This window comes from Taeniopygia guttata, chromosome 2 (assembly GCF_048771995.1).
Source record: "Taeniopygia guttata chromosome 2, bTaeGut7.mat, whole genome shotgun sequence".
In the NCBI taxonomy this organism is placed as follows: Eukaryota; Metazoa; Chordata; class Aves; order Passeriformes; family Estrildidae; genus Taeniopygia; species Taeniopygia guttata.
In genome coordinates, this window is record NC_133026.1 from 34,901,988 (window position 1) to 34,918,384 (window position 16,397).

At 41.0% G+C, this 16,397-nt stretch overlaps 1 protein-coding gene across 1 annotated transcript in view; it reads left to right on the plus strand.

Annotated features, from left to right (window-relative positions):
- The window catches only part of CHN2 (chimerin 2), a 159,112-nt gene that overhangs the window by 121,566 nt on the left and 21,149 nt on the right, over positions 1-16,397 (plus strand). The window contains exon 7 of the mRNA XM_030264906.2: positions 13,849-13,926. Within this exon, the coding sequence (XP_030120766.1) occupies positions 13,849-13,926 (78 nt within the window). The remainder of the gene's footprint in view (positions 1-13,848; positions 13,927-16,397) is intronic.

The window sequence follows — 16,397 nt, forward strand, 5'->3', positions numbered from 1 at the left end:
TTGTGTTGGTTTGCAAACAAATATAGCATGCTATGGCTTAAAAGGCTTAAACCTATAAAGCTTGAGGTGATTTGTGAATTGCTGCCTGTAAAGGTAACCTTTGTCTTCCCAACATTTTGTCACTGCTGGAATTAATGAGGAAGATTAGTAAGAAAGCAGAAAAAAAAAAAAAGGCCAGTTGGAAAGAACTCTTTCTACACATCAGGAAAGTATCCAGGTTTGATGCCCTGCAAGTACCATGCAGCACTGATGGCTGTGAAACTGGGATGCAAATCAAACACTGAGCACAGGGAAAATGGAAGTAACTGGCTTGCTGTCCATGTCAGTCTGTGACATTACTAGAACCCATGTTGGCAAGGAGCAAAAAATTGCTATAAATTAAGGCAAAACAAGGGCAGCAGGCAATCATAATGATGTTGATAGAAGATGGCAGGTCACTTAATGAAATCACCCTGTATTATAGCAATAGTAAACCAACCTTGTTAAAGTTCTGGAAGATTAAATGGCTTAAAAATGAAGTGAAAATGCATTTAAGTGATGAATTAACTTAGTTTGTTTGAGTGAACAATAAAGTGCTCGGCTTATTTTTCAAATGAGCTGTTTTTTTTTAATGTAGAAATTTTAAAAAAATAGGAAATTGATGTAATATTAATGGAGGCAATTAGTGTGCTGTGAAAACATACTACCCAAGAGGACATGCATGGAGCTGTGGTTTTGTCTCAGTGCAGTGAAGCCTGATTTCAGTTTTCTTGTGCTCTGGCAAGATTTTTCTGGCTTTTGTAAACTCCAGGTTTAAAATGCTGTGTTGTCTGGTCCTGGCTGAGTAAATTCTTTGTTAATGCTTCTATATTAAGTGTGTCTGGTCCCTCCACAGGGACTGAAGTGGGGTACTTTGCAAACAGCTGAGTCTTTCCAAAGCACTCCTTCAGGAGCACTTCTCATCCCTCAGCCTTCACAGAGGCATGGCTGTGGTGTGGCCCCTTACCTTGCTGGCTGGGTTAAGTCTGTTTTTCCATTGGAAATCCCCAGAGAGGAAAAATGAAAGCCAAAGATGGCCATGATTCACATCACCCTTCTAGGACATGAGTCTTTTGTTGCTGCTTTCTTCAACTAGGAGAATGGGATTATTTTCTGCTTGAAATTATAAAGTGTTTAGATATGTGCCTTTTGTTTTAATAGCAGAAAAGGCATTCTCAGCGGTATTGAGACTGTCACAGCAGATTAAAAGAGCCCAGGGGAACAACTGATTAACAAGAAGAAAATTAATGTAAAGCCTTTGTGTCTCTGTATCGAGCTCATACAGGGGAATACAACTTGCTTAGCAGTCATCATTAGAAGATCACCTTTGAAACTAGCATTTTATTGAAGCATGTAGTGGAGAATTGTAACAGTAATGGGTAATTTCTGCTCTTTTGTTTTTTCTTCTGTCTGATTTGCGATAAAGGTAAAACTCAGCTTTTCATGACTGAGCACTGAGAAGGCAGGATAAAGGCAGAAAAATATTTGAGTTTGATTGACTGAAACTGTTCCAACTACTTTTACTATTTTATAAACTGTTTTAGCAAAACATTTCAAACCCGAAACAGAAAATTGGTTTTTAAAATATTTTAAATCTAAGTGTTTCCACATAAAAAAAAAAAAAAAAAAAAAAAGGAATTTGGCTCTTGGTCAGAAATTCCCTGTGCAAAGTCCCTGGTCTGATGAGTCACATGTTCTGCAACAAAAACTGTTTCCTTGAAAAATTCACCCCCGGGTTCAAGAATGCTGGCTGATAAGATGTTCTACTCTTCAGATTAGCAAATAAAGCATGATAGTACTTTATGAAGCAAATGAGTCATCACTTTTCTTAATCATCACCTCTGGTCTACCTCTGTGGTTTGTTGGTATCTGTCTACTCTGAATTAATGATAGTGAAAAGTGTGTAACATACTGTTGGTTCGAGGCCTTCCACTCTATGCTGGTGTTGCCATCAGCATTGTTGAGACAGTAAAACTCAGAGTGTGTTTGGATGAGAGCTGTTACATCTCTTGTCTCATCAGCATTATTATTTTCTGTGCTTCTATCTGCTGGCCACTGCTGTGCAAACATACTGAAAGCCACAGCTTTGCTGCAGGAGTCTCGCAGGGAGAGCTGGTTTGTACGGCTGTGCCCGAGGGAATAACCTGAACCTTACTCTGGGTGGTTACCCACAAGGAAAGGCTCTGCTTGGTTCTTTGGGCAGAACCACAAACAGACAGTGATGTTTCCCACAGATTCTGATCAGCACTGAGGAGCAAAGCCATCCTCAGGCCTGAGCCTGATTCTAGGGATGAAGCAGGAGCTGTGCCAGGGTACTGTCAGGTGATGGGTGCCAGCCCCAGCTCAGACTACACAGAGGTGTGCATCTCTGATGTTCCCAGATACTCAAGGAGAGAAGAAATTGCTGGCTTTCTTTCCTTTCAGGGAAAAACAAACAAAAAATAACCCACCTGGAAGGAGCTTTTTATTCTTTATGTTCTTTGTGGAATGGCTTCACCTTCACATGGCAGCATTTGTGCACATGTAGTGCCTGCCAGTAGCGTAAAGAGGGTGGTAGCAGCTAACATGGCCACTTTGACAAGTGTCTTCAATGAAACATCTGTTGCAAAGCAAAAATCTCTGCTCTGGGGAAAAACATTGGTGCAGATGGTACCGACCACCACACATGGAGTGAGGCCAAATTCCCATCTCCCAAACAGTAATCAAGTAATGTGCTTAAGATAATAAATAAATTCAGATAAATACCTTTTGTAGGTGATAATCATAAAAAGAAGAATTCAGTGATTTCATACATCTGGAGCTGAATTCAAGGCAGTACTGTGACAACAAAGCTCACTACTTCCAGAACTAATGCTTTGCTTCTTTTTTGTTTGTTTGGGTTTTTTGTTGTTGTTTTTTTGGTTTTTGTTTTTTGTTTTTGTTCAATTGACTTAAATGGGTCTATGAGATATGGATTAAATCTTTTAGCTACAAAGTGTTATAGCAGGACTGGACCTAATGGTGAAAATCATTTACTCTGTATTATGTTTCCCCAGCTACATTTTATGAACTCCTCATCAGAAGTGAAACAAAATAAATAAGCTTTAAACCAAGTTACTGCTGTTGAACCACAACCATGGATAGAAGTAGAGTACAGTGTCAGTCCTGCTTTTAGAGTACTTCAGTACTTCAGCTGCTGCTGATAGGATAGTATATATTCAGATTAACTAAAAACTGTTAAAGAATATATGTATCAGAGTGTTGACAACTATATAATTTTTAAAATGTCTTTTAGTCTGCAAAATGCAAACTTTTTCCCTGTCTGTGGGCCAGGTCTACTGGAGTGTTAGGCCATGCCACTGGTAACCCCACAGGTCCCATGAATTAAATCACAGGCTGAAGAGTGATGTCATTCCCTCAGGTTTCTTTAATCTCCCTTTTGTGCTGAGAGCAGCCATCTGTCCCTCTCCAGACAATGATGGAAGCAGCTGTGCATGATGTGCCATCAGGAACAAAAGCCTCTGCTTCATACCAGAGGGCAGTGGGCTGCAGGTCAAAGGGGGTTATAAGGCTATCAGGGTCAAATGACACCTGTACAGGAAAATAAAACTAGGATTATACAGCCTTTGTGTGTTCATTCAGTAGCAGAGAAGTGGGGTCAGCCTTTGTCTGAGTGTTTCTCTAGTGGCCATGGAAATGCCTATGTGTTTTCAAGGATAGCTGTGAGACTGCTTACCCACAGAGTAATGCAGTAACAAAGCCAGCTTCAAGCAGAGGGCAAAGCAAACACAACACAAAGCAATTATTTTGAAGGGAAAATAAAACAGCTTGGATACATTCTGGTACTTTATGCAAGTTCAAAGAGTATGATTTCAAGTGGTTTGCATGTCCTATAACATACTCTTCTAGAAGCACAGTGAACCATGCTTTTCATGTGCAGTCTGGCACACAGACCTTCCCTTGCTGCTTTGTGAGAAAAGGGAAGCTGAACGAGGGCCAAGGTGCTCAAAACCTCATCTATGAGAAGAGTAACTTGGGTATGCTTAGAGAGGCTTTTCCTGCAAGGTGAGCTGGAAGGAGCTGGAGGAGGGTACATATCACATAGCATGAAATTGCCCATTCCTGCAGATGCCTTTCTACCTTGCCATACTTGGTGCCAGTCCTGTCCCAACTCTTCTGTGCTGCGTCCTTTTCAGAACAGAAACTGATACAAGTGTAAGCTATAGGAACCCTTCTTATATAACAAGAAGAAGAGGGGTAAAGTCCCATTTACCCCATTCCTGGGGTAAAGTCCAAGCATATAATGAAATAGGTAAGTGAACCTGGCTGAGTTCAGAGCCTTCTGTCTTTTCTTTAAACCCTTCTGCATTAATTCCTTCCTTGTTTCACACGTGTTTTGAAGCAAGAGATATACCAGGGATCATACAGCCTTACCGCTTCTTTAGGGATGATAGCTGAAATTTGACACTGTCTGTCACTACCAGCGTTAATGACATTCCTTACAGGTGGTGGGACAGAAGCACATATTTCACAAACAGGTAAGCTGTAAACACTATGTGCTCCTGTCTCAGGCGAACGTGTCCTGGGACATTCATGGATATACAAGTGAGCTCAGACAAGCTGTCAGCCAGCCATGGCTGGGCCATCACCAAGAACAGCGATCTCCAAGCCAGTTTCACTTATGCATGTGGACAAGGGTTCCCAATTGCCCTCTTTGGTTTTTTGCAATGCAAATTGATAAAGGATACTGAAGTAAAAGTTCACAGTCATAAAGCACAGCATTTTTATAAAACTAGCATTTCTCTCTTTTTTTTCTGGCTAAGGGCTGTTGGTTCAGGCTTGTTCAAAAGTATTCTTTCAACCTGAAAACATTGTGTTCTTATTTGCTAATTGCCTACTTTGTTTCCTAAATGGCATGAATAAGTCCTTTCACCTTACATTGTCTGCTGAGTTTGGGCTTTTTTAATGGGAAAAGTCACAAGATGCTGCAGTAAAAGGGGACAGAAATATTACTAATGATGGAAAACACATGACTACATTTCTAGGTCATTGTACTGTGTAGTTTATCTGAGGGTGCCACGTCTGCTGAGCAGCAATGTAATTCAATCATGTGAATTAAGTTTGGGACTGAAGCTTTAGAGTTCCTTCACACCACCAAGAAACTGCCAAAATTAGAGAAAAATGCTGTTTGCCACTTGATGCTGATGTTGGCACTGTCCCCCCTGCAAATTGCTTATCATTCCCATCTCCCTGTGAGTGCTAAATGAACAGAACATCACACCACTGAGACTCCATTCCTGAGCTGTTACTGTCCAGGAAGAATTTTACAAATTGCCAGTTTTTTTGACAATATTATCACCAGTTCATGAATCACTGGTTCACAAATTATTTGTTCCCTTTCAGGCTGCATAAATCTCTATTTAACCCACAATAAAGTCTCTTGTTTTAAGCTGTCTTAAGCTAGGACAAAACTTGGGGTGCTGCTGTTGGTTCCTGGGACTGCCACAGCATACTTTACATTCTGGCAGCCCCGCCAGCATCGCTTTACAGCTCCTCCAGAGATCTGCTGGCTCTGTCGAGTGGTTAGTGACTCCGGACATAAATACCATCGCTGTCCTACTGTTGTTTCTGGGAAACTTTCACAAAACCTCTTTTACTCCACATTTTATCATAATCCCAGGAGAGGCAGATTTTTTTTCTTCTCTATATGAACGGGCACTCTGACTGCAGTCTGTAAGTTTCAGTCCAGAGCATGTGCTGAAAGGCTGAGTTGATCATGCTCCAGGACAATTTTCCTGTCACTAACATATAGTATCAGAAGTCAAAATGAGAAACAAGAGAACTTTCTAACTTCTGGTTTTTTGTGTTTATTTTAGTTGTGTTAGGTTTCACTGTGTATGCAGAAGATAGACAGTTATTGTGTTTCTTTGGGATAACACCTGGCTGTAGGGTGTAGTAGTGTTTGAGACAGAGAAATGAGAATCATACCCAAAGTGAGGGTGCAGGTGTTTTTGTAGGATGCCCTGTATATTTGGGAGAATAATGAGGCATAAGGTCAAACATCCAAGCCTTGTTCCCACTGTACAACATAGTATCTTTATAGTACTGGGACTTATTGAAAAGCTGGTATTACAGACTTAATGCAATCTCACAAAATATGGTCCTGAGTCTAACCCTGTGTTTGAGCATGACATCCAGCTAGCTCCATTAAGCAGCTGTGGTTAAGGACAGCCCCACATGAGCAAGCATAGAAGCCCCAAGGGCATGTCCTCTATTGCCAGTGGCTTCTCCAGACTTTTGCCATCTTTTCCTTTTCCACTTATCACATCCTTTCAAGGGCACTGCACTGCACTCACAGGAGTCGTCTTCCTCAGAACTGACATTCTTGTCTTCCTGCCTCTGCCCAGACAGGGAAGTAAGAGCATTGATTTCTCAACTTCTTTGTGGTAGCCCAGTGGGTTTGGCTTTGGTTCAAGCTCTGCAGTCTCCTTGCAGGGCAATGATGGTCTTAATCAATGGCAAGCTGGCTTTCCTAAACAAAGTACTGTTTCTTTGGAAAGCAAGAGCTTCATGGTGAAAATGTAAAAATAGGAGCAGGTTGTATAGGCATATAGCTTACATGCTATATGTATAGCTTACTGAGCCAGCATCCACTGGGGATCTGGATAAAATCTGTAATGTTTAGGTTATTTTTTTTAAATCCCTGTCTCTTGACTAATAGTCCCATATATTGTAGACAGCATGAGTCACTTCCTCCTTAACTCATTGAGGCCATTGTGTGTCATATTAAGCTCATTATCTTGTTGGGCTATTTCCTCTGTGGGTGAGATGTCAAAATACTGGCTACCTACATAGTCAGTGTGAGAAATCTCTATTAATATAGACTCTTCCTTCTATAGTTACAATTCTTGAAAAAGTTCATTCGATGAGCCCAGATAAACCTATAAAGCTGCATGCAGCTGTGTAACAAAGGATGTAGTAAGCTGAATATTCCATGTTTCCAGAGCATGAGTCTTAGCCATTCTAAAGTATGGGGAGTATTGATAACCAAAACAAAGTACAGTTGTTAATCTTTAATTACGTACAGATATGGTTGAGGCTGATGAAATAAATTATTCCTTTCTTAATTTATTCTGAAATTGAATAGCTAACAGGAGAATGGATACAGAAAATAGTACACAGAGATATTGACTTTACCTAATTTTGAATATCTTATATTAAAGCTTCTGTTTCTACCAGAGCCATGGAGTTTTCCTGTATGATCCATAAATGACCTGCAAGAAGGCAATTCAAGCTCATCTATTTTATCCTCTCATAGAAGAGGATGAATCACTGTCTGGAGGTTTCTATTTTTCTCCTTTGTTTAGAAAGCAAGGACACGTTACAGTTTTAGATTAGACACCTGCTATGCATGCATGCATGCATGCATGCATGCATGCATCCATCCATCCATCCATCCATCCATCCATCCATCCATCCATCCATCCTCTTCTTAAATGTCTATTTGTTAGAAAAATAGTGTGTTAGTTCTGTTGTCAAAAAAATACCATCATCATTGACAAAATAACAAGATCACTGCCAATATTTTGCAAATATCAGGATAAGTATCATGCTTTAATTTTCAGTTGCCTACAGGCCAGATGTTATCATGGATACACATTGATCTGTGCTAGATGTGATAACAGTACTGATTGACAGACACTTCAGGCAGGAAAATTCAGTCAGTTCCATGTATCCCCAGAGGGAACAAGAGGTATTCAGAAATCAATCCAGTGCAGCTTCCCTGAGCAAGCCCTCTTTGCAGATGAAGCAGCTCCTGGCAGCCCTGTGGGGGCTGGTGTTCTGTGGGGACCTGGTGTTCCTCTTCCAGCACAGCAACAGCAGTGGCCATAGTGTGCAGTTCTGCTCTCATCTGCCCCACTTAGTCCTCATGCCTCTTCTCTCTTGTCCTTGTGCTACTATTTTGGTCATGAATATTAAGAACAGAGGAGAGAATCATGATCTTGGCCAGGAAAATGTCATTAATAACCTTGACAAGTATGGAGATGGATTGGGAAGGATAAAGGAGAGAGTGGGAGGAAAGGAAGTCAAGACAATAAATAGGCTAGACCTGCTGTTACCATGTTAATCCCTACAGGGTTATTTGAGGGAATTGCTATAGTAGTTCATAGTCTGCCTAGATCCTTTCCTCATTTCTGCACTACTTCTATGATACTGACATTGTATTTGTAACACAGTGCCTATTTATTATAGTTGACGAAAATAAGGAATCAAAATACTATTTCAGACATATTGAATACAAAGGTGGATAGGAAATACACAAATTAATGCATTAAGTGGTAGAATTGCCTGACAACACAGAATCTCTTAATCCGCTCACTATTTTTTAATTGAAGATGACTATGTAATTGCATAACACTTAATTTGATCTCCAGTTGTTGTTCCAAAATAGACAATAGTTTATTATATTTATACACCATAAGAGGCTTACAGCAACTATTATTTTTAATAGTAGTCTCACTAGAGCCTTCCTGATTATACACTATTTCACCTTTGGCTCTTGTATTGTTTGGTTCACTACATTGTTTTGAGAAAAATAATCATGATGAATACAGAAAAATCTTTTTGAGGAGGATTTAGAAAGGAGATCTAACATTCAAGGGAGATTATATTTCCATTTGCTGCAGGTAAATTATATTTTTATCTGTGGAGGGATGGACTGAATACATACATGTTCAGAAATAAGTGCATATAAATGACAGCTGGTTGCTGAGATGCTAATAAATAATCAATCACATCAATTTAGAGAAGTGTAAATATTAAAATTTTAATAACTTTAACATTAAAGCATGTACTTCGGAAGTCTTCCTAAATAAACAGTTTCTTTTGCTGTGGATTATCTGCAAAAGATAGGTGTGAACAGTGGTGATGGAAGTGCAACCAGGCTCTCCAGAACAGGAGCCCAGTGTAGATAAGTCTGCTGTCTAACCATTTATGTTGTTGACAGCTGCTCAGTCATGATTTTTAGAGGTAAAGGTGCTTATAAAAAAAAAATAAATTCCAAGTAGTAAAATATTAACCCTTTAAAAAAACACGTGGTTCTTTTTTTTTATTTTATTTATTTTATTTTTTTTTATTTTATTAACAGTGTCCAGTTTACTGAATGACAATTCACCTCGAAAGGAAATTTGTTTTCTGCTGTAAACAAGAGACTGTTGGGTTGGGGTGGGGAAGAGGCCAACCAGAGAGCAGCAGCATCCCAGTAGCTGTGCAATCCAATTTCTCCTCTAGCCCCTGGCCACATCTTGTGGATTTTCCTGGCCCTGCTCAGCTCTGCAACATCTGTTCACATAATTGACACTGGGAGCCTTCCTGTGGAAGAGAGGGCTTCTTAGGGAGGTGGGTTTTGTGAGATCAGGTTGGCAAACGCCACTCCTCATGCATTGTGCTTGGCTTTGTGTTCAGCATGTTTTCTGCTTGGAGCTTGTTTCCTCCCACTGTTTCAGCAGCACAGAAAGCTTTTAATGGCAGCTCGCAGAGCCGTGGCAGTGGGAGGCACAGACTGGAAGGATTGTGGCATGGCAAAGGCCTTTGGCTGACTGGCCTCCAGCACCATTTCCCCTCTGTGCCCCATGTCTTGCTAAGAGATGGCTTCTTTGATGTGTTCTGAGTGCATCGTGGGAAGAGCTCCGTGGGAGAAAACTAGGAAAAACCCAATAGCTGCAAGATTCCTGCTCCGTGTGTCATCTTCACCACGTGTTTGCTATTGAGCAAACATAATCTGTCTGGCAGATAACCCAGTGTGCCATGCCTGCAAGGAAACAGGCCTCTCTTTGACCTATGACTGTATCTATGTGCAGAGTTAAGTGTCTTTAGTTAGAGATCAGTCATGGATTTGTCATAGTTCCTCATCATGGAGAAATCTCCATTTCAGTTGTGGTGTCATCCAAAGAGACATGCCTGTGTTCTTCCTTCCCCCCCACAGTTGTATCCTTCTGCAAGGATATGCTGCCTGATCTCCCCTCCCTGCCAGCCACGGTCAGGCATGGTGGCAGCTCAGGGAGAGGAGCCACGCTCCCACAGTGTCCCTTCCCACCACGTTGGAGCTGGCACAGACAAGCAGGGCAGCAGGCAGAGTTCCCCCACCACTTGCTTCCAGCAAGTCCTCTGTGCTGCCCACACGACTGCAAGAGGAATTATACCACATGTACAAAACCAAAAGCTTTTCATACTTCAATTTGTTCTTTCCTGTGCCCGAGGCCTTTGTTAGCAAACAAGACGCCAGTATTTGGGAGGAGAGACAATGGTGTGGTTCAGCTCATGCTGCGGAGGCATGCTGGAAATGGTGCAACAGTTGTTGCCCTCTTCCTCCCTGCTCCACCCCTAAACTTTATTATTCTGGTTCAGTGACATTTATTTGTCTCTAAATACCCAATTTCCTATACAGCACATCTGTTTTACAAAGAGACTAGTAAACTAAAACTGTATGTTTTTTAGTTTTTTTACTAAAACTTTATGTTTTAGGTAGAAATTCTGTGGTCTGAAAACACAGATAACCCATATTCGCCTTCCAGCCTTCCCTGGCTTCACATTCAGTGACAACCAGCAATAACATTCTTAGCCACTGGCCTTCTCCTATTTAGCTGCAGGCTAACTCACTAAGTTGATAAAGATATGCTCTTTGAATGAGTTGACACCATGTGCAGCCAATTTTGTATTAGGAGAAAGAAAGCAGATAAAAGAAGAGCATTGGGTTTAGCCTGTGGTATCAGGAACTGATTGCAGCTGAGAACTCATCATTGCTGAAGTTTGCATTGTATTTAGAGAAGGAAGTGGTTGTATGTGTGGTCCAGCTTGTCTGAGCTTTGCAGCACCACGTAAACACCAAACCTGTCGGGCTTTGGTTAAGCTCCTTAAGAGGACACAGTCACTGCTGGCCTTCTGTGCATGTCCTGTGTCTGCAACAAATCCCCCTGAACAACTGTCTAAAGAGGGCCCAGGGAAGGCAGATACCCAGGGGATCAATAAAATTTCATATAGGATAAACAGTAAATACTGCTCTGCCTTAGTCATATGAACCAGCTTGGCTGAGTTTTCCTCCCTCAAGTCTATTAAGTTTAATGCTTCTGTGCGAACACTCAGAGTTTTCATTATATATGTCTGTATGTCTGATCCCAGGATGACACTCTGATATTCCAAAAATAGTTTATTAAATTGAAATTCCAAGGTGTATCATCATAAGCCTGTCACTTGAGTATCAAATCTACCATGTTATGTAAAAAATATTGGTTATATAATGGGATTTTTATCAGTCTAGTGACATAAGTGCAAATATTAGAGCATTATTAGGAAACCGACCTCTCTCTGACTTTGGATGTGTTATGCTGAAAGTTAGAGAAAAAGTAGCTTATGTATATGTGGGGGATTTAGATGCTGTAGTTTCAGAGGTGTCTGACAACCCAGAGCTAGTTTGGGGGTTTTCTTTCTGATAAATACAAATACATTTTAAATGTCATTGAGGAAAGAAACTGAAATGTGATAAGAACTTTGAGCAAATCCAAGGCCTTTCCTTTCCAAGGTTTCTAATAGCAAATTGAAGCTATTGCTGCTGGCAAAAAGCAGTATTTCTTACCTCTTGAAACACATGGAGAAAGAGCTGGGCAGCTATAGTCTGCCTTATCTGCTGGCAGGCAGAAAAAGGTCCCAAGCTAGCAGAAACTGGGATTCACTACAAGAGGACATATGGAAGAGCAGCAGGGATTTCCTGCAGGCAGAGCAATGTTCATGCATGCATCCCCAGCCAGTTGTCACCAGTGGTCAGATAACAGTGCCAAGCCCTGGGGAAAGGCTGAATGGGCAGCAACTGCTCAGGGAGCAGAGGGTTTGTGTGGAAGTCCTCTCTTCTGGGGACTGGAAGCTTTGAAGTATGGGAGTGTGTGAAAAGTACTGTCATGAGTTACCTGAAAAAGAAAGGACTAAATGTTCTATACATAAAAGTAAGTGCATCGTTTTATGAGGGAGAAGCTGATTTTGCAGGTTGCACATCTTCTTGAAAACCCTAAGTAGGGTACTCTCTGAAATTGCACAGCCTGATGTTACTGACGGACAACCATCTGTCCCCATGGGCTTTCAAATCAGCAGAGCATCACTTTTACTAAGCACAGGCAGTCTGTGTGGTGGAGGGGTTAGTAAGTGAATTAGATGAACCTTCTGACTTTTCAGCCTCAGGTAAAAGCAGACTGAAAAAAAATAGATGCAAGGTCAACTTCACAAGTTAATATAAGTGAATTAAATACTTCAATTTCACATATTTTCTGGGTTAGTTGAAGAGGGGCAGACTGTAAAAGGCTGATGTGGTCTTTGGTGTCTCCAGTTCAAATAGACAGTTTTCCCAGTAGCACTGCCAACTCCCCACTCTGCTCTATTCCAGCACTTTGAGCATCAGGCACACCTTTAGACTTAAATCTCTCAGTGCTCTGCCGAGCAGGTAACTCCTATCCTCCTCTGATGGGGAATTGGAATACATAGTAAAGGAGTAGAAGAGGGGATCTGGAGGGAAGGAAACCAGTGGGGAGGGGGCATGGAATATGCTTCTCAGTGAATGCTCAGTATCAGACATTTGTGTCCTGGGACACAGAACTACCTGCCTGTAAAAAAGTGGATAACATGTCCAAAGTAACACTGAAAGCAGTTACTGGTCAGGGTCCCCATGCCTCCTGTCCCTGGGCTTTAACTAGAAAACAGTTCTCCTCAAAATCTATAGATGTAGGTAACCAGAGCAATGGACAACCACTCTTGCCACCTTGAAGACCCTGTTCTGCAAACAGGGCTGAGCATATGGATCTCCTGCCTCTGTGTGAAGCTCCCCTGCTGCCTTCTCTGAAGTGCTGCACAGGGCTCCAGGGCTTCCAAGCCCTCATAGTCCCAGCTGGGCTTTCAGCTTACCCTGGCAGTGAGCTACCTCAGTGCTACCAAGTGCACACTGACAAAATGCTTAAACCATGGCATAAAAGTGCTATTAGTGCTTGAAGTACTGCTGGATTTTTTTCCCTTGTACAGGATAGGAAAAAAGAAAAAAAAAAAAAAAAAAAGAGAGAGAGAGAAATATTTTTTGCCCTGTAAGATTAAACAATCAGCATGGTTTTAAGGGCTTAATCTGCTAGTATGCAGACTGCTGGCTGATAAGTCTCCGAGTCTGAGTGTAATTGGATGCAGCATTGGATTCGCTTGTGTGGGCTTTCCAGGGGCTTTTTGTTTGTTTGTTCATTTTTTAACACACTGCAGAGTTGAAGAGCTCTGTCCCTGGAAATGCCTTTGTGGGTGAAGCTGTAAAGCTGCGTGCCCCCCAGCCGGTATTTTGGCAGCACCTATCTGGAGACCCCCACTGGGAAAGCACAGTGCGGGAGGCTGCTCAGTGTATGAATTTGCGCTATTGTTCGAGGCACACATCTGCCTCAAGAAACTGCACGGCACAGGCCGTTACTTATTCAGATGCAGAAGCTCCTTCCGTCCCACAAGACGGCCCATTCAAGTCACATGCCAGAGGTCTCAGCAGAATGGGCTGCAGCTGCTTCAAATCTGCTGTCTAACATCAGAAGCAGTTGGACAAACTGTACCGTGCTGACTACAGCCAGGCTCCCCGGCGCCGAGGAAGACAGGGAAAAGATTTGGGATCCCAGCGCTATGTTCTCAGAGGACCTGTGGCTGGAAAATGAGAAAAACTGTGCTGTTGTTCACAAGTCAAAGCGAGGAAGGAAGCGCCAAGAGCTCCTGGCTGTGGCCCTGGGGGTGAAGGTGGGAGTCAAGGGGGCACTTTTGTGGCAACCTCTGAAACTCTTTGCCTATTCACAGATCACCTCCCTGGTCAGAAGAGCAGCCTTAACTCAGAACGACAACCATTTCAACTATGAAAAAGCACACAATTTTAAGGTAAGCACAGCTTGCTATTATTTTCAGCTAAAAAGTCCTGTTGAGATGCCTCACATTTCATTTTTTGTTGTGATGAGTTTTTGTTCTGATGCACCTATTTATACTAGGTCTAAGAAAAGTGTTGAAAAATTAATTTTTCTTTCTACTTTAAGTTCTATTAACTGATTTATTAGTATGGTGTTCTATAGGCTCCTAATCCAAATAATGGTTTTCCTGCTAACTGTAGTACTTGATTGGCAATTTAACTCTTTTTCACAGATTCAGGGTTTTTTTTATTCAAAGTACTTCATATTTATTGTCTTCATCTTAAGTGTATCTACTTTTAAATAAGAAAAATGCCCCTTTTCAAAATCCAGCTATTATCAGAAGCCAGAAGAATTTTACCGGCAAAGATTTTGCACCATTTCTGATTTCAGAAGTTGAGAGAGCTCATATGCTTCTAACAATAAAGCAAAGCACAGTGGTGGGTATTGTCTCCCAGCTTTTGTTCCCCCACCATATGTTAAGGAAATGTTCTCAGAGTCCCACTGAGCTATAGGATCTGAGCTTGTGTTTGCTGGACAAACTAAAGCAAATCACTGGTCAAACACAGGGACATTTAAATGGATCTTCTCTCTGCTGTCTATATGTACAAAATCAGATTCTTACGGATTTTTTCCCGAGTGCTGTCTCTGGCAGACTGCAGCAGGGAAGTGACTCAGCTTTGGAAACGGACCTTCCAGGCAGCTTGTATTAAAATGTTTTGCCAAAAGGACTGTGCTGGTTTCAGAGCATGCCAGCCAGTTACCGTAGCTAATGCTGTCAAATTGTATTTTGATGCTTATCGGGATGAGCATCGAGAATAAGAGGCGGTAACAAGACAAGAAAGGAACATATATCAGCTTTGAAACATCAGTTTAGTTAATGCTTCCTGAGGATGCTGATCTCGGTCACTGTCAGAATAGCTCAACTCATTAGCAGAACAAGAATTTTCTGATATTCATCTAGAGCCTGTCAAAAAAGGAGAAGCAGCGATCAAAATCATTTCACTTATAAAAAAAGTTTCACTTCTTATTTTTCTACATACTCTGCTGTGCAGACATTGCTAACCTCTGCAGTGCTTCTGCTGTCATTGGCAAATCAATAATTTAATATTAGTGAACAAAGCAAATAATGGCATCCCTATTCTCATTCCCCTTCCTTGACCCTGTCTACAGGAAAGTCGATATTTATCTCTCTGATCAGCACTGAAGGAAATGGGGGAAACAGTCTGTGGTTTTTGCTTGATTAAGCCAACTTTCATTCTTTCGGGGTTTTGTCCTCATTATCATATTAATATCAAAACTATTTTAGTTTAACTACAAAATATTTTCTCATGACTTAGACTTCTTTCCACTCTGACCCATGCATTCTTTCCTCTTCAAAATTTCGCCTGTTTTGGCTTTGATTTATAATTGGACCTGTGCCCAGTTAACTTTGCGTTTGCACAATCTAGCTGTTGTACAGTTTCTGTTCCTTTCTGTTTCAAAAGACTCATAGTTTAACTGGAAAGCCACATGATTAAAATAGATATGTATTCAAAGACTTGACAGCAGAAAATAACTGTTCTATCCTAGTAAAGGCAATAGCAGGCCTTGGGGAAGAAACATTTTTAAAATAATTGTCCAGAAAGGTCAATCAAAAGTGTTACATTTGTTTAATGGACAAATATGTTCACTATGAAAATACAGTTACTTTCCCAAAGGAATATATTAGAACATATCCAGTTGTTGAACTAAAAATGTGGATAGTATACTCAGAACAGAACATTTAAATTTAAAACATGGCTCAAGGCTAATATCTTTTATATATGCCATATTCATTACATAAAAGGATTAAGAAATCATTTTAAAAAGAAGGAATGGCTTTATGGGTCTTGAGGCAAGATGCTTGATGGGTTTTGACAGCACTCAGGCTATGATGATATGGGGTTTATCTGAAGGACAATGCTATTTTGAAGACATTCAAAAAGTTGTCTTCCCTGTTTTCAGGTGAATACTGATGTGCGTTATATCATTCATCTCAATTTCTAGGGATAAAGGTTATGTGTCACAGTGTCCCTTGTAATCTTGTCATAGGCAACTCTTCATGAACAAACAGGCACTCATTAGCTTTTGTCCTTTAACCATGAAGAATCAAAAAAATGAATGGGCACATTTCTAGCAGAGTTGATGGGATTTTTGTATGTCTTATACCAAAGATCTTACTTACTGCAAGAGAATGAACAAAAGGAAGAAATAGGTGCAAGGCACAAATTCAGAGCAAGGACAGCTTTTCCTCCATCCTTGCCAGGCTAATACAAAAATTAAAAAGCAGCAATGAAGTTTGGAGCATGAGGGCACCAGGTTTATGCTCTTCTGAGCATTCATGCTTTCTCATTCAACCTCTCTTCCAAATTTCAGAACACTCAAGGCAAGTGGACAAAAAAAGATTTAGTATCCAGACTGATTTGT